This window comes from Schistocerca gregaria, chromosome 4, assembly GCF_023897955.1.
Source record: "Schistocerca gregaria isolate iqSchGreg1 chromosome 4, iqSchGreg1.2, whole genome shotgun sequence".
NCBI lineage: Eukaryota > Metazoa > Arthropoda > Insecta > Orthoptera > Acrididae > Schistocerca > Schistocerca gregaria.
Genome location: NC_064923.1, coordinates 345,159,110 through 345,177,858, shown reverse-complemented (window position 1 = coordinate 345,177,858; position 18,749 = coordinate 345,159,110). Strand labels below are relative to the sequence as shown.

At 43.7% G+C, this 18,749-nt stretch overlaps 1 protein-coding gene across 2 annotated transcripts in view; it reads left to right on the top strand.

Annotated features, from left to right (window-relative positions):
- LOC126365756 (zinc finger protein chinmo-like) overlaps positions 1–18,749 on the top strand; it is a 126,254-nt gene that overhangs the window by 12,039 nt on the left and 95,466 nt on the right. For both annotated transcript variants that reach the window (XM_050008253.1, XM_050008254.1), the window contains exon 3: positions 1,790–2,007. In XM_050008253.1, the coding sequence (XP_049864210.1) occupies positions 1,790–2,007 (218 nt within the window). The remainder of the gene's footprint in view (positions 1–1,789; positions 2,008–18,749) is intronic.

Here is an 18,749-nt window from a genome sequence, read left to right as displayed (position 1 = left end):
CTAAATTGAAAATGTTCTTAGGTCATGTTATCAGATTCAACAGTGTACACAAGATGGGTTGTCCCATTCATAATTGGAGATGCAATGCACTTTACAAAACTACATTGAGAATTAAGGTTCATTTTTACCTTCATTACACATGTGGCTGTCTGTAATGATGTCCTCTGCTTAAGACTATTGGGGGGAGGGGATGTGGACATGGAACTATGCAAGTCATGAGGTTTGTGGCAAAACCTTTTTGAACTACTTAGAAGCTTATGCCTAATGTATACTTAGCAATTGGAAAATGTTCTTTTTAAAAAGTAGATGTCAGCACAAAAAATCTCTTGCAACATCTGTTACACAACTGAAGGAAGGATTACTACCGGTCATTACCAAATTAACTCTTCCTTGATGCATCAGAACATGTTCTGTCAACCTATTGCTTTTGTTTTTAGTCAAATGCCATAATTTTTTTTCTCAAATCCTATTTAGAACATCTTCAGTAGTTACTGGGGGTACATTTGATTACATAGTTTGCCAGCAAATCTCTTCTCTCTGTTATGTTTTGCTGGAAATGTTTGAGAGTCCATGCCACAGCTATGTATGGTTTTAGTGTACACATCTTTTAAGGCAAGCTTTTGACAACACCCATAGTTATTTTTATTGGATATTTTACTTGTTGTTCCGTCTATTATTCATAAATCAATGCATGTGTGTATATTGGCCCTGTCTGGCTATTCATTCTTCAGGTTGTGGAGGTTGGAACAGTCCGTAAAAATATCACTATGAAGTAGTGTGTGAGAGAAGGGAACTCTGATGTGATGCCTGATGTGAATAACATTTCTTAAATTACAACAGTGCGTGTGGTTTGTATGGAAAGAATATAAGTCAACATCATAATATGTTCATGGAAATGATGTTCGTTTTTAAAAACATTGTTTTGATCTGTATCAGTTTACAGTAGACGATGAGAGAGGAGGGGGAGGGGATTATAGGATAATACAGAACATTTTGTCTAATAACTTTGATGACTGAAAATAAAATGTTGCCAACTGAACTGGCAAAAAATTATAAGAAGTTTTGGTTGTACGTACAGTCAGTAAGTGGAAAAAAATCATTTGTTCAGTCACTTGGTGACCACACTGCTACCATAAAGATAGATGACTGACAGAAGATAAAAATACTGAATTCAGTCTTCTGTAATGTGATATGTGTCTCTCGAAACCACCAGTATGAGAAAGTCAGAGAAATTAGAGCGTATGCAGGGGTCTATTGGCAGTTGTTCTTCCCACTCACAGTTCTCAAGTGGAATAAGAAAGAAGGGAAGTGATAGTGGTTCCAGAAGTACCTCTACCAATGCCGCAAGTTGGCTTGTGGAGTGAATAATTAACTGTAGACATTTGTCAGGCATTAAACTATTTATCTTTCAACCAAAATGGGAACAACTGGGTGAATCTGGAAGTAAATAAAAAGTTGTGCAGATTTCATAACTGTTACGTAATTTTTGGCTTACATGTGCCTGAACGTTAAAGTGACCTATCTTCAATGGTGTGTTCTGTTTCAGGATTTATATAAATGTGTACAGTTGTTATATTTCAAGTAGTGTATAGAATGTCACTGTATACCCTTGGACTAAAATATGAATATCAACAGTAGGAAAATTTTAATTACTTTTGTATTAGTATGTTGAAAATTGCAGTAATGAAATGTCATATTTTTGAAGTTCTGTTTTTTATAAAGCGAGAACTTCATTGTCACAGTAAACAAGTATTATATGTGCCAATTTTTCTTTTGTTTTCTTACACAGGTGTCACATTTAAAGCACATAAATTGATCTTAGCAGCGTGCAGCAAGCACTTTCAGGATCTCTTTGAAACAGCACCAGTATGTCCGAGTGTCCTTGTTATATTGGATGGCACATCATCTTCAAATATGTCAGCATTGCTAGAATTTATGTACAAAGGTGAAGTTCACGTTTCACAGGACAGCTTGTCAAGCTTTTTGAAAGCAGCTGAATGTTTGCAGGTATGATTCCAAGTGTATCTGATGTAGTGTATCATTGTATTTTCCCTACATTGTAAACGCTTCTAAAAATTCTTACCTGATACATACTGAAGTTAAATAATTTGGATATGTTCAGATTAGTGGCCATTTCTAAAGTATTTTACACTACTATACTTTCATTGTGTTGTTACTGACTTGGTAATATCGCTTAGAATACCTTTACCAGTATGCGAAATAGTGTAGGCTGTCCGTAACTTCCTTTTTTGTATCATGTGATTTCCAGGCACATTTTTCCACTACTCTTTTTGTTTTATTTTGTAACAAGAAAAAATACATGAAATTAGGAATATTGAATAGTGTGTGGGAACATATGAAGTAAAAAAATCCAAATATTAAGTAATGAAAATCAGAGATGTGACACATTTTGCTGGTGACAAAAAGTGTCTGAAAAATCCAGTTCCCGTAACAGTGACATGAATTAAACCAGAGAAGGAAAGTTGCTACTCACCATAGAGCGGCGATGCTGAATTGCGATAGGCACAACAAAAAGATTCACACAATTATAGCTTTCGGCCAGTATTGCCTTTGTCAGCAGCGCTCGCCCCCCCCCCCCCCCCCCCCCCCCCACACACACACACACACACACACACGTACGTCTGCATTCTTGGAGAACTGAAACCACACTACAAGCAGCAGCACCGCTGCATGATGGGAGTGGCGACTGGATGGGGATAAGGAGGAGGCTGCACCAGGGTGAGAGAGGGAAATAGTATGGTGGGAATGGCGGACAGTGAAGTGTTTAAGTTTAGACGGAGGGCAGGAGAGAAGGTGCGGAGGGGGAAGGGGGTAAGTAGCAGAAAGCAGAGGAATAAAAAGAAAAGAAATTAAAGACTGGAATGAGAACAGGGAAGGGGCTGGGTGGGTGGGAACAATGACTAACGAAGGTTGAGGCCAGGAGGGTTACGGGAATGTAGGATGTATTGCAGGGAAAGTTCCCACCTACGCAATTCAGAAAACTTGGTGTTGGTGGGAAGGATCTATACGGCACAGGCTGTAAAGCAGTCATTGAGGTGAGGGATATCATGGTTGGCACCGTGTTCAGCAACAGGATTTTCCACTTGTTTTTTGGCCACAGTTTGTCGGTGGCCTGTTATGTGGACAGACAGCTTGTTGGTTGTCATGCCTACATAGAATGCATCACAGTGGTTGCAGCTCAGCTTATAAATCACATGACTTGTTTCACAGTTTGCCTTTGATGGGACAGTTGGTGGTAGGAGGATGTACACACGCGAGACAGATCCTAGGTCTATTACAGGGGTATGAGCCATGAGGTAAGGGATTGGGAGCAGGGGTTGTGTAAAGATGGACGAGTATATTGTGTAGGTTTAGTGGACGGCGGAATACCACTGTAGGAGGGATGGGAAGGATAGTGGGGGTGACTTTCTCATTTCAGGGCACGATGAGAGGTAATCGAAACCCTGGCGGAGAATGTAATTCAGTTGCTCCAGTCCCGGATGGTACTGAGTTATGAGGGGATTGCTCCTCTGTGGCCGGACTGTGGGGACTTTGGGAGGTGGTGAGACACTGGAAAGATAAGTCACGGGAGATTTGTTTGTGTACAAGGGTGGGAGGATAATTACGGTCAGTGAAGATTTGAGTGAGACCGTCGGTAACTTTTGAGAGGGGCTCCTCGTCACTGCAGATGAAACCACCATGGGTGGCTAGGCTGTACGGAAAGGACTTCTTGGTATGGAATGGGTGGCATCTGCCGACATGGAGGTATTCCTGGTGGTTAGTAGGTTTGATATGGATGGAGCTACTGATGTAGCCATCTCTGAGGTGGAGGTCAACATCTAGGAAGGTGGCTTGCTGGGTGAGTAGGACCAGGTGAAGTAAATGGGGGAGAAGTTGAGGTTCTGGAGGAATGTGAATAAGGTGTCCTCCCTTCAATCTAGAATACAAAGATGTCATCAGTGAATCTGAACCAGGTGAGGGGTTTAGGATTCTGGGTTTTTGGGAGGGTACCTCTAGATGGCCCATGAATAAGTTAGCATAGTATGGTGCCATGCGGGTGGCCATAGCCGTACCGCGGATTTGTTTGTAGGTAATGCCTTCAAAGGAGAAGTAATTGTGGGTGCGGATGTAGTTGGTCATAGAGACTAGGAAGGAGGTTGTTGGTTTGGAATCCATAGGGCGTCTGGAAAGGTAGTGTTTGATAGCAGTAAGGCCATGGGCATTAGGAATGTTAGTGTACAGGGAGGTGGCATCAATAGTGACGAGCAGGGCACCACGTGGTAAAGGGACAGGAACTGTGGAGAGTCTGTAGATGAAATGGTGTGTATCTTTTATATAGGAGGATAGGTTCCGGGTAATAGGTTGAAGGTGTTGGTCTATGACAGCAGAGATTCTCTCAGCGAGGGCACAGTAAATGGGCCACAATGGGGCGTCCTGGGTGGTTGGGTTTATGGACTTAAGGAAGCTTGTAGAAGGTGGGAGTGCGGGGAGTGGTAGGGGTAAGTAGAGGGGTGGACTCTGGGGAGAGGTTCTGGGATGGGCCTAAGGATTTGAGTAGTGACTGGAGATCCTGCTGGATTACTGGACTGGGATCACTGTGGCATGGTTTGTAGGTGGAAGTATCTGACAGATGGTGGAGTTCTTCTGCCATGTAATCCTTGCGGTTCAAAACCACGGTGGTGGGGCCTTTGTCTGCAGGTAGGATTATAAGGTTGGATCAGTTTTAGATGGTGGACTGCAGTTTTTTCTGCAGATTCAAGGTTAGTTTGCATGTTGAGGGATTTCGGGAATGATTGTGAGGCAAGGTTCGAGGTTAAGAAATTCTGTTAAGTTAACAGGGGTTGGTTTGGAGGCGGGGGAGGGGGAATCACAGTTGGATGGAGGAGTGAATTGAGTTAGGCAAGGTTCAATATTGGTCTTTGGTCGAGTCTGATTGGTCGGGTAGGTGGCGAAATGTGTTTCCACTGTAGGGACCGGGAGAAGGAGAGATGGTCTTTAATTAGTCCTGCATGGTTGAATTTGGCAGTGGGGCAAAAGGTGAGGCCTTTGGAAAGGACTGATATCTCTGTTGGACTAAGACTTCTGAAGGAAAGGTTCATAACTGTGTTGCAGGTCTGTTTAGGTTCTGGGTTTTGTGTGGTGGTGGTGGGAGGGAGTTTTGGAGGGTGGGATAATTGTAGTAGGTCTGTGAGACAGTGAGCTATGAGGGGGTGTGGGGGAGGTTTGGAGGTTGTTTGTAGAAGTGGTGGACATTGGTACTCCGAGGTGGGAGTAGGAAGTGAGCAGGATGGAGAGCTTTTTGAGGTGGCATTGTGAATGTTGCTCACGTTCCTGCTGGGAAAGAGTTCCAATGTGTGTTACGGGTTTCAGAATTTGCGATTACATAGCAGAAGAATTTTGCAGATGGAGAGAAGGTATTGCAAGTAGGATTGGGCTTGGTTGATATGGTTTTGCAGGACTATGTTGGTGAGGGCTAAGGACTGGCGGAACCTGAACAGGTGGAGGTCATTGTGGAAGGAGGGGTGGCCACCAGAGATGGGTAATTTGATGGTAAGGCCATTAGGGGGATTTCATGAGCCAAGGAACAACGCAAGAACATTATGTGGGACTGGATTCGCCTAGGGATAAGGAAACTTTTCTGTCTTGACGCAGATGGAAGGATCCAAGGTGGTGTAAAAATGTGAAAAATTGCGTAAGAAAGTAGAATTTCGTCCGAAAAATTACGCAAAAATACAACAAAGTACTTGTGAAAAGTACAAAAAGGACGAAATGGATGCACAAGGGGGGGGGGGGGGGGGGAGAAACAGAGATGAAATCTGAGGAAAATTCAGAACTTCAATTAGAAACAGCGAGGAGGCTCTCCACTCTTTTCTGAGTATGTGCTTGGCTGCCACGGGGCCCTAGCCTTTGCAGCACTACTTCCTCTTTCTGTGATGCAAATCTGCACATCAACCATGTGTTTACCTCCTCTGACTTTTTGTCAGATGGTACACACGCGAGACAGATATTGGGCCATGTTCATCGTCTTGATTCATAGTTTTGCTGTTGGTGCTATCACCACCTTCCATTAATCATTATATGGTTTCCATTATTGGGTTTTGACACTTCATCTGTTCCAAATTTTACAGCAGTGTGTGTCGTGGCAGGTTGTGTGTGTGCCATTCCACACTGTCACCCTTCCTTCTTGTTGTTGTAGTACACCCAAAATCCTGCTTGGTAGCCACCCAATTTTTGTGTGTGTGTGTGTGTGTGTGTGTGTGTGTGTGTGTGTGTGTGAGGAGAGAGAGAGAGAGAGAGAGAGAGAGAGAGAGGGGGGGGGGGGGGGGAGGTTGCCATTCATCAAGTACCTGCACAATGGTAACCCCCCTGACCATGCAAGGATTGCACTTCCCACATATACCATAGAGTATATGCACATCATGACTGAGACACAGGGACTCTCAGCAACAGATTACTGGCAACGTAGCCATTACTGAGGCTGGGGTGACGCCCATACGGGAGAGCCGTCGTTCAAATTGGGTAGCACTCCTGGCAGATAATTCACACATGAAGTGACTTAAACTTTCTCTTGCTGGTGGTCACATGGCCTCAGCAGTCTCTTTGACTGGAAAGGCCTCGTATGATGCAGCAAAATTCGATCCTGATGCGTTTTCTCTCCTGGCCACGCTGTGGGAGGAATGCAGGACTAGATGACAATGAGCAAAACCCTCCCTCTAACACCTGGTCTGTACCAGGACTGAATGGAGCAGGCTACAAAGCCTTTATTTTGTGTCAAACACATTGAAGATAAATGTGGGGATGTTGCAGCCATCTCTAAGATGAAGAGAGGTCCCCCCCCGCCCCTCCCCCCCCCCCCCCCCCCCCCCCCCCCCCCGATTAAATCATCATCTCCTAGCCAGTCACAGGCACTACACTCTTGTGAAAATTGGATGACATTTCCATGAGTGTCACTCTCCACACAAGTCCCAGTCTGGTCCAGGACATTATCTTTCACCGTGATCTTCTTTTGCAATCTGATAATGAGCTGTGGGTGAACTTAGAGTAACAGAGTGTGCACCTGACCCTTAGTGCCCATAGGGAGAACAGAGTTGCTACAGTACCCTTCATCTTGGCTTTCTGGAGTGATATGTTGCCTGAGAAGGTCAAGATGATGGCCTATGGGGTGATGTGAAACCATGTGTTCCTCCTCCTATGAGATGCTTCAGGTGTATGAAGTTCGAACACACATTTTCCCATTGCACCACCATCCCTGTCTGGAATTGTGGACGTCCACTGCACACAAATGTTCCTAGTGACCCTCCCTCCATCTGTGTAAACTCCGATGAGCTTCACTCTCCTGCTCATCAGATTTGTTCCATTTTTAAGCATGGGAAGAAAATCGAGGAGTATAAGATGCTCGACAAGCTTACAGACGAAGAGGCCAGAAAATAGTATGAGCATCTTAATGCCATACAAATGACACAATCTTACACTACAGCCACAACGTTGTTGCCTTTTCTGTCGACAATGCCTTATTTTGTTGCACCTCTTACTGTGGACTTGCAGATCTGCCCGCTGTTACCTTGTCCCCACAGGCAGTTGGGGACACTTCTGGTGCTTCCACCACACCCACTTCAGGAGCATTGGCTCCCCACCTGCCGGGGACACCAGTCCCCAGTCTTCAGCCAGAGGCACCTCATCCTCCTCCAGCCGCTGTAGCTAGGAATAGGGCCCTCATGACTCTTCCTTCCATGGTTATTGCTGGTTCACAGCCAGACACCAGCCAGTGGCTGAAAGAACTACAGGCTTCTGGCCACTGGACTTCTCGTTCTCCCTCTGTCCCAGAAACCAATTCAGGGATGCCTTCCCAGTCTTCGTCTTCTGAGGAGGAGGAGGTCAAAAAGAAATCTCTAATATGAAGGAAACTTCCATGCCACTGGACTCTGTATGTACTCCTTCGGTGCCCAAGTTGGAGATCCCAGTGGCCGCTGAGACACCAGATCTCCCTGGCAATGTGCTGCAGAAACTGTGTCAGTGGATCCCCTGACGTCCCCTGACATATGACCCTTGGTCATATCCTGCCCCCCTCCCCCTCCCTCTCCCCCTCCTCCTCCTCCTCCTCCTCAAATTACTTCATGCCCCCACAGTATTCAGTCTGATACTCCAATAGTAGAGTTTTAATGGATTTTTCCACCATCTCTCTGAGCTCTGGCAGTGTTATGCTCTTAATCCTGCATTGTGCACGGCCATGCAAGAAACATGGTTTCCAGCAACTTGGACCCCTGCCCTTCGTGGCTGCTAAGGTTATTTTAAGAATCGTATTGATTATGAGAGGGTACTGGATGGAATGTATTATAGGTATGTGCTGGACTCTTGTATACCGGACCTTGTCCCTCGTGATATTTCTTTGGAGACTGTGGCTGTGTGGGTTAAGGTGCATCAGGATTTTGCCATCTGTAATGTTTATTTCTGTCCCAATGATGTTGTGTCCCAGGATTACTGTCTGCATTACTCTCTGAGCTCCCCTCACGTTTCCTAGCCATAACCCTTTGCAGGTTTGTACAGTGATCACTGGCTGTGGTAAAGACAATGAAACTTCATTGGCATGGCTTGATATTTGCCTCTGGAACGCTGATGCCCTGACACTCTTCAGTCTGGCACATGGAACTTATTTGGCCATTGACTGATCTTCTTGTCTCTCACTCAGCATTGCTTCCTTGGATGCCTGCCCAGATCGATTCTTTGTGATCCTGACTGGGATGGGTTCATGTCTGCTGTCATACTTAGGTCCCCATCCAAGGCAGTATCGATGCAGCTGTTCAGCATGCTACGGCAGTCTTTGCTTTGGCAGCCAACCAAGCCATCTTCTTTTCCTCAGGTCCCCTCCCCCCCCTCCCTCCTTCCCCTCGGAAGACCCCAGAGATTGCTGTGGCCATTAGAGGTCATAGACGAGCTTTCCAGTGCCATAAGTGGCACCCTTCACTGGAGCGCCTCATTGCCTTTAAAGGGCTTCGTGCCTGTGTCTGCTACCTTGTGAATGATGAAAACAAAAATCCTTGGAACAGTATGTTTCCACCAGTGGATCACATTCCTCTCCATCACAGGTATGGGCAAAGATGACACATCTACAGCTTCCAATCCCTTTCAGGTATACTACGTATTTCCTTAGATGGTGCCATTTATTCTGATCCAGATGCTGAACATTTTTCTGAGCATTATGCTCATGCATCTGCGTCTGAGAAGTTCCACCCTGCCTTTTGGTTCATAATACAGTGGATGGAGTGAATGCACTTACCTTTTACTACCTTCCACATGGAGTCATATAATGCTCAATTCAGTGAATGGGAACTCTCTTGTGCCCTCTCCCATTGCCCTGATGTGGCCCCAGGGACATACCACATCCACAACCTAATGCTGAAACATCTCTGAGTGGCTTTCCAGCATCACATCCTTGCCCTCTTTAATTGGATCTGAAATGAGGGTGAGTTCCCATCTCAGCGGTGAGGTAGTTCCAGTACTGAACTCAGGTCAGAACTTGCTATAGATGGACAATTACCATCCAATCGTCCTTATCAACACACTCTGCAGACTGCCTGAATGCATGGTGAGCAAACTGCTGTGTTGGCTCCTTGAGTCTTTTGGCTGCATCTCAGGGCAGTTTTCGCAAAGTCTGCTCTAGGACTGATAATTTGGTTCAACTTGAGTCTACCATCTGGATGGCCTTTACACATCATCAGCACCTCATTGTTGTGTTTTTCAACGTAAAGAAGGCTTCTGACATAACATGGCATCACTACATCCTTGCTACATTACATGAGTGGTGTTTCCGGGGTCCACACCTGATTTTTGTCAAGAACTTCCTGTCTCATCGTACGTTTGTTTTCAAGTGGGTGCTTCACTCAGTACTTCCCATATTCGAGAAAATGGGGTCGCCCTGGACTCTGTACTGAGTGTCCCTATCTTTCTGGTGGCCTTCAATTATCTAATGGTGGCAGGGAGTCTTTGGTATCACCCTCTTTACACATTGGTGATTTTTGCTTTTATTATTGCTCTTCTAGGAAGGGTGTTGCTGAGTGTTGCCTACGGTGCGCCATTCGATTTTCGATGCCCGGTTGACATGGCTGCCTCATATTCGGCAGTTTAAACAGGCGTGTTGGCGGCATCTAAATACTCTGCGATGCCTGAGTCACACCAAGTGGGGCGCCGACTGATCTACTCTCCTACGGCTTTACCAGGCGTTAATCCAGTCCCGTCTGGACTATGGGAGTCTGGCTTATGGCTCAGCATCCCCATCTGCGTTGTGGCTGCTGGTCCCCATCCTCCACAGCGGGATACGCCTTGCCACTGGTGCCTTCCGGACCAGCCCTGTGGACAGCATACTTGTGGAGGCAGGTGTCCCTCCACTGCAGTTACGACGCCAACAATTACTGGCTGCTTATGCTGCCCATGTGTTTAGCTTGCCCGGGCATCCAAATTATCGTGTCCTGTTCCCGCAGTCAGTCGTCTGTCTGCCAGAACGTCGGCCCCGGTCGGGTTGTCCGATCGCCTTACGCGTCAGACAGCTTCTCTACGGGCTTGGGTGTTTCCCTGTACCACCTCCTTTCCCGGCCCCTCTGCGTACACCCCCATGGTGTGTGCCTCGCCCTTGCCTTCGGCTTGACTTGGCACAGGGCCCGAAGGACTCAGTCCCTCCGGTGGCCTTCCGACGCCGCTTTTATTCCATCCTGGCCACGTATCAGGGCTCTGGTGTTGTCTATACTGACGGTTTCAGCCTCCAAGACTTGTGTCATGGGCACCTATCTCCATCTACTCCCCACTCTCATGCAGAACCTTATCTAGACAATCAGTTACTTCTTGCAGTTGAGATGCACCGCGTTTTTGGGACTAGTCTTCAATTCGCCTGGTGATGGCTATCCAGGAGTTCCTGCATACTCTTGTCTGTTGCGGCAGATCTGTGGTCTTTGTTTGGACCCCGGGCCATGTTGGGATACCCGGAAATGAAACTGTTGACTGCCTGGCGAAGGAGGCCACTAGTGCACCATCTCTGGAGATTGGCCTCCCGGCAACTGATTTGCGGGCACTATTATGCCGCAAAGTTTTCGATTTATGGGACACTAATAGGCGCAACCTGCCCGTGCCAAACAAACTCCGCCGTATCAAGGAGACGACTACTGTGTGGCGGTCATCCATGCGAGCCAACCGCAGGGAATCAGTCGTCCTTTGTCGGCTCCGCGTTGGCCACACCCGACTCAAGCACAGTTATTTACTATGCCGTGAGGATCCCCCTCTTAGTTGTTGTGGGGCGTCCTTGACGGTGGTCCATATTTTGTTGGAGTGCGCCCTTTTAACTGTGCTCAGGCAGACTTTTGCACTGCCTGATACGGGCTCTGCCCTTTTATCTGACGACTCTTCCATAGCAGACATAGTTCTGCATTTTATTCGGGCAGGGGGATTTTATCGCTTAATGTAAGTGTGTGAGTTTTTGTGTTGATTCTGGCCTATGGCCTATGATTTGTCTGATTTTTTTCCATGTGTTTCTCGGAGGTTGGCTTTTCCCTTTTTGTTTGTATGGTCGTCCAACCACCGTCACACTCTGTGTGATTTTAGTTCGTCTTGTCTGGTCTTTGTCTACGTTTCTCTTGTTCTGTGTCATCTGTCTTATCGTCTGTTGATCTTTTTTATTCTCTGTGGGTGTTTTTAGTATTTGGAAAAAGGGACCGATGACCGTAGCAGTTTGGTCCCTTTAACCCCCACAAACCAACCAACCAACCAACCACATGCCACCTGGTCCAACTTTCACTTTTTCCTTGCAAAATAAGTTTAGTAATAAATAAATTCACATTTCAATCGCTAATAAATTGGTGGATTTGGAAATTTCTTAATCTTTCATCCACTCACATCCTGTACTTCTTGTCCATTGATAAACAAGTAAGTTGGGCAGAAATTAATGTTCTTTTAATTTTACCATAATGGTATTAATCAGTGTTTCAGTGGTGTCCTACAAAATGTGGACCTTTGCATTCTCCCACACCCTTCAGGAGGAACTGTTATTCTTGCAGTGGGAAGATATTTGGAAAAGTTTTTACATTTTGAGGGAAAAATAGCCAGATGTTAGAACAAGGGGGTACCTCCTGGTATGAATTATTTGTGAACATAGTGTGTTTGGTTAAACACCTCTTGGGATATCAATAATCAATCCAAGAAATGATGTTTCAGTTTTCACCAGGGTGCCTCTACAAAGAGTCACTAGAACTCATTGGTCAGAATTTTTTCTCAAAAACCACTGAACTCTTATATTTTGGGTTTAATGGAAAATACTGTGAACAGATGGAGGGAGTTGTTGTTAGCAGCCTGTGGTCACCAAACTGTATATGGAGCTCTTTGAGGAAGAACTCTTGAAGTCATCCAAATGAGAAACACCTTTCTTTTCCCACTATGTGGATTAAAAGTTTGTCATTTGACCTATGTAAGAGACGAACTCCATGGTTTCCTCACACACCCAAACTCCACACACTCCATCTTCAGATCAACTATGGAGTTCAAGGCAGAGGGAAGACTACCATTCCTGGATGTTATGGTCAGGAGAAGAGTGGATGGCTCCCTGGGGCAAAGCGTGTATTGGGAGGAAACCCACACAGACCTGCACTAGTATGCAGACAGCTGCCACTGCACTGCACAGAAGAATGGTGTGCTGAAAATGCTAATAGACAAAGTGTGCACCATCTTAGGTGCAGTGAGTCCCCCTGCTGTAACCGGAACAACTCGAAACAGACTCCTGGAAAAATTTACACTCAGATTGGCAGATTAGGTGCACTCTGCACCGCGATATAAAAGTCAATGGAGAGAGTAAAAAGTTACGAAAAATGAAGCAGCCTCTGCCTTTATAATGTACACCAGCAGGTTTTTGGGAAATGTCGAGCACATGCTGAAAAAACACTCAGCAAGAACTGTCTTTTGCCCGCGTAGTAAGACACAGACATTATTGGGGAGTGTCAATGATGACCTTGGTTTACTAAAGGCTGATGTATACCAGATTCTGTGTCATTATCACAAGACACGTGTTGGACAAATAGTGCACACCATCGAAGATTGATACTGACAGCATCAGCGGCACACTCAACTAATGTGTCCTAACGAGCAAGTTTTAACAGAGCACTGTTTGTCTGTGATTCGTGCATTGGAATATGAACGTGCCTGACTTTTATCCCAAGTTTTCAAAACGCTGGGACACCGTCATTAGAGAGGCCATCAAATTACTCACCAGTGACACTGTTTTAAACTGAGACTGTGGCTGTAGTCTCAGCAATGTTTGGCTATCTGCACTGAGTTTAATTAAGAATTCACTTGGCTAATACAACAAGCTTGTGGCCAGAATGGATGAAGTGCACACATCGTTGCTAATGCAGCCAAACTGGTCTCTTTGGTGTCCAATGCATATTCTGGGGCACAGACTTCTGTATGAAGTGGCCTACTAGTAGTGGTATATAAGACAGCCATGCGCCTGAGGAGATCAGTTTGTCAGTGCACCTGATTATGGTGATATATCTGTCTGCCAAAATATTGGGCCCATTGGATGCTATGAATTGCCAGTACCCCCACGGACTGTTCAATAAACTGATACACCAAGTGAAGCTGAAAAATCAGTCTAAGAAATATATTGATTTAGTTTTATAAACACATTGTTTGTGGACTGATTGTTGTAATGAATGAGAATAAATTCTAAACTGTCAAAAAAGTACTTGGAAAATATATATCTGCCTCTTTTGAATGAATAACGGGTGGATTTTAGGTCTAACTCGCTTCATTGAGCTAAATATGATATGTAAAGTTCTGGCTGAGTGTAATTAATGTTAGAGTAAAATTACCGAATAGTGTTTGACTCTTATCTTTGCTGATTGGATGTAATCAACAGTAGTTTAGAATAATGATTAATCTGCTGCCTTAAGATTTTTTGACTTGTAGATTTTGTGATGCGCTGAAATGTGCAACCCTTTACACATGTCGTGAAAAGCTCTGTTTTGCTGATACCATAATATTCATCAGTTTATTTCATGCTGTAAGTTGTGATACATTGCAGATTTCCAAAAATACTGTTTTTCTACAATTCAGGTGCTATAATACACATGTGGTCTAGGGGTAGCGTCTTCGATTAGTAATCAAACAGTCCTTGATCCCGGATTTGAAACCCGCTGCCACTTAAATTTTGATTAATAAGCAACATTGGCAGCCAAAGACTTCTGGCATAAGAAGTCACCCTCATTCTGCTAACGGTCTTGTCAAAGAGGATGGAGGAGCAGACATAGGTTCAGGGCACTCTCTTGTCCTTGGGGTGGGAAACTGCCCCTAAAGGCAGAAGAATCAGTGATCAACGGCGTGAGGATGCAGAAGGCAATGGAAACTACTGCATTAGAGACCCATGATGTGTATCCACAGGACACATGGTTAGGAATTGAAAAAATGCCATGATCTCTGCATTGGCAAAAGATTCTGGAAGAGTCCCCCATTTGAATCTCCAGCCAGGGACTGCCAATGGGGAGGTGACCATGAGAAAAAGATAATAATGTTCTGTGAGTTAGGGTGTGGAATGTCAAAAGCTTGAACATGGTAAGGAAGCTAGAAAATCTGTAAAGGAAAATGCAAAGGCTCAATCTAGGTTTGGTAGGGACCAGTAAAGTTAAATGGAAAGAAGACAAGGGTAGTATCAGTGGCAACAGAAAATGTTATAACAGGAGTAGAATTCATTATGAACAGCAATGTAGGGTATAGTGTGTGTTTTTCTGAACACATCAATGATAGGGTTATTCATATCAGAACTGACAGCAAACTAACAGGGGAAGGAGTACAAGAAAAGCTTACTGGACAATATGGGCTATGGACAAGGAATGAGAGAGGGGAAAGAGTAACTGAGTTTGGTAATAAATTTCAGCTAGTAATAGCGAATACTCTGTTTAATAATTACAAGAGCAGGATGAATACTTGGAAAAGGCCAGGTGATATGAGAAGATTTCAGTTAGATTACATCATGGTCAGACAGGGATTACCAAACCATATACTGAATTTTAAAACATGCAATGTAGTTGTGATGAAGAGTAGGCTGAAAGTTAATGTTTTGCGTGCCAATCACGTCAATTGACTGGATGCGGGAATTTCTGTAGAGTGCTGATCACGTCATTTGACGTGATGTGCTTTCTCGTGCTTTTAAGTACAAAATCACGTTTGTTGCCGGCCCGATCAACCTTCATTGCTGTACTTGGTACATATAGTGTCCAAAATAGTCGACAGATCGCGTACATTTAGTTCCTCAAACAGCAGATAGATTGCATTCACTGTATGAACTCACGCAGTACAGAATATATCACACAAAAAAACATTATACTGTGTGAATATACTATGTAACAATTTATAATAATTATGGACTTAGAATACCAGTTTTCTGTTAATGGATGTAATACAGATTATGAGGAATAAAATATCAGTGAAACTTGTTTTTCATTTCCGTAAACTATTGTATATTTTGTAAAACCTTACAATCATTAAAAATATAAGGAAAAAAAAACTAAACAATCAAAGGAGCTGTATATACATTTTCTGGAAGAAGATGATGCCGGATTTCATAAAAAGTTAGTACCACAACAAAATGTAGGCTAGTTTTCTATAAAATGAATGTACAATATTAGCAAAAACTGCTGGGCTTCTAAGAAATGGCACAGTTTACATGGTCGGCAGCCAAAGTATTAAGAGTAGTCAGGAAGAATCAATATGCAAAAAAGTGTAATTCGAAAGTACTAAGGAATGACAAAATACCCTTGAAGTTGTCTAAGGCTATAGATAAAGCAATAAGGAATAGCTCAGTAGGCAGTTCAGTTGAAGAGGAATGGACATCACTAAAAAGGGAAGTCACAGAAGCTGGAAAGGAAAACATAGATATGAAGAAGGTAACTGTGAAGAAATCGTAGGTAACAGCAGAAATACTTCACTTAGCAGAAATACTTCACTTGATCCATGAAAGGAGGAAATACAGAAATGTTCAGGGAAATTCAGGAATACAGAAATACAAGTCACTGAGCAATGAAATAAACAGGAAGTGCAGGGAAGCTAAGACGAAATGGCTGCATGAAAAATGTGAAGAAATCGAAAAGGAAATGATTGTTGGAAGGACTGACTGAGCATATAGGAAACTCAAAATAAACTTTGGTGAAATTAAAGCCAAGGATGGTAATGTTAAGAGTGCAGCTGTTAAATGCAGAGGAGAGAGCAGGTAGGTGGAAAAAGTACATTTCAGGCCTGTGTGGGGGGTGGGGGTGGGAGATTTGTCTGCTGTGGCAGAAGAAGAAACAGGAGTCAATTCAGAAGAGGTAGGGAATCCAGTATTAGAATCAAAATTTAAGAGAGCTTTGGAGGGCTTAAGATCAAATAAAGGAGAAGGGATGGATAACATTACATCAGAATTTCTAACATCATTGGGGGAAAAGGCAGCTAAAAGACTAGTCACATTGGTGTGTAGAATGTATGAGGCTCATGACATACCACCCAACTTTTGGAAAAAATATCATGCGTGCAATTCTGAAGACTGGAAGAGCTGACAGGTGCGAGAATTATCACAAAATCAGATTAACAGCTCATGCATCCATGTTGCTGACAAGAATAATATACAGACTAATGGAAAAGAAAATCGAGGGTCTGTTAGACGACAATCGATTTGGCTTTAGGAACAGTACAGGCACCAGAGAGGCAATTCTGACGTTGCAGTTGATAATGGAAGCAAGGCTAAAGAAAATACAGACATGTTCACAGGATTTGTTGACCTGGACAAAGCGTTCAACAGTGTAAAATGGTGCAAGATGTTTGACATGATGAGAAAAATAGGGGTAAGCTATAGAAAGAAATGGGTAATATACATTATTTACAAGAACCAACAAGAGTGGATGACCAAGGATGAAGTGCATGAATAAAAAAGCGTGTAAGACAGCGACATAACCTTACGTGCCTACTGTTCAGTCTGTACATCGAAGAAGCAACGACAGAGGAATTAAAATTCCCGGTGAAAGGCTATCAACAATACGATTTGCTGATGACGTTGCTCTCCTGAGTGAAAGTGAAGAAGAATTACAGGATGGACTGAGTGGTATAAACAGAATACGGATTGAGAGTAAATTGAAGAAAGATGAAAGTAATGAGAAGTAGTGGAAATGAGAACAGCGAGAAACATCAGGATTGATGGTCATGAAGTAGATGAAGTTAAGGGATTCTACTACCCAGGTAGCAAAATAATCAATGACAGACGAAGCAGGGAGGACATCAAAAGTAGACAAGCACGGTCAAAAAGGGCATTCCTGGCTAAGAGGAGTCTACTAGCAGCAAACATGTATGGTAGTGAAACGTGGACTGTGGGAAAACTGGAAAAGAAGAGAGTCGAAGCATTTGAGATGTGGTGCTACATATGAATGTTGAAAATTAGGTGGACTGATAACATAAGTAATGAGGAGGTTCTAAGCAGAATCAGAGAGGAAAGGAGTATGTGGAAAACACTGACAAGGAGAAAGGACAGGATGATATGACATCTGTTAAGACATGAGGTAATGACTTCCATGGTGCTAGAGGGAGCTGTAGAGGGCAAAAACTGTAGAGGAAGACAGAGATTGGAATACATCCAGCAAATAATTAAGGATGTAGTTTGCAAGTGCTACTCTGGGATGGAGAGGTTGGCACAGGAGAGGAATTCGTGGTGGGCCGCATCAAACCAGTCAGAAGACAAATGACTTAGAAAGAAGGTTGTCTGAGGACAATATAAATTTTTAAAGAATGAACCATTATCTTTGAGAAACAAAGGCTTACCATGATAGGTGGAGGGCACAGGGCAAGAATAATTTGCATCTCTCTCATTGCTGACATTTGCTCACATATCTGTTCAGTGATGTTGATATTGGAAGCCTTACAAAGTGAAGTAATGTATTGTGTCCACTTTTGCGATTGTGATGTATAACAAGGAAATATGCCTCCCACAGAAAGGCAGTAAGGGTATGAAGGCCGTTAAAGATGGTGCACATGGTTAATAATATGTGAAGTTGGGAGGGAAAGTCATTTGATGACATGCTCCTCTTTCCATTTTTGAATACTGTGTGTGAAATACACTTTTTCATCTAAGGATGCTCATCAGGAAATGAGTAGGTTGTTTGTCTTGCAACCACATTGTCACCAATTGAATATCAAATGGAAACTATGGAAATTAATCTGCACAGCATAAATCCTTAACTTTTTATCTGTCTGTCTGCTGAGGCTGCTCAGTGGAGAAGTTTGAAACCTAAATCCTGAGAGTACACCCCCACCCCTCCCCACCTCCCACTCTCCCACCTCTGTGTTCTTCCACAGATTGTATTTTAGTAACATATAACGCTTGAATGTTAGGGCTTCTGGGTGTATTTTGAGTCTTGACAGCATAGCTGGTGGCTTCACGGTCTATTTATTGTAGTGGTAGTGAAAGTTCATTAAACAAAATCTCCCATAACTATGCAGTAAATGACTTATATATTTGTTTTCGTGTAGTGTTGACATAAAGATATGAAAATGGTGCTTGCTTCAACTTTGTAAAGGTCGTTGGCTTGAGTTATGGATTATTGTCTCCCATTTAACACATTTGTGGTTTAACTGGCCTTCCATACTGATCATCTTAACCTTACAAAGTGTTTGACTGGAGATTAAACAGGTGGGAGGAAACTGCCCTGATACAATACAAGTTTCTGAAAAAGACATCTGGTGTTTCATCCTATTGT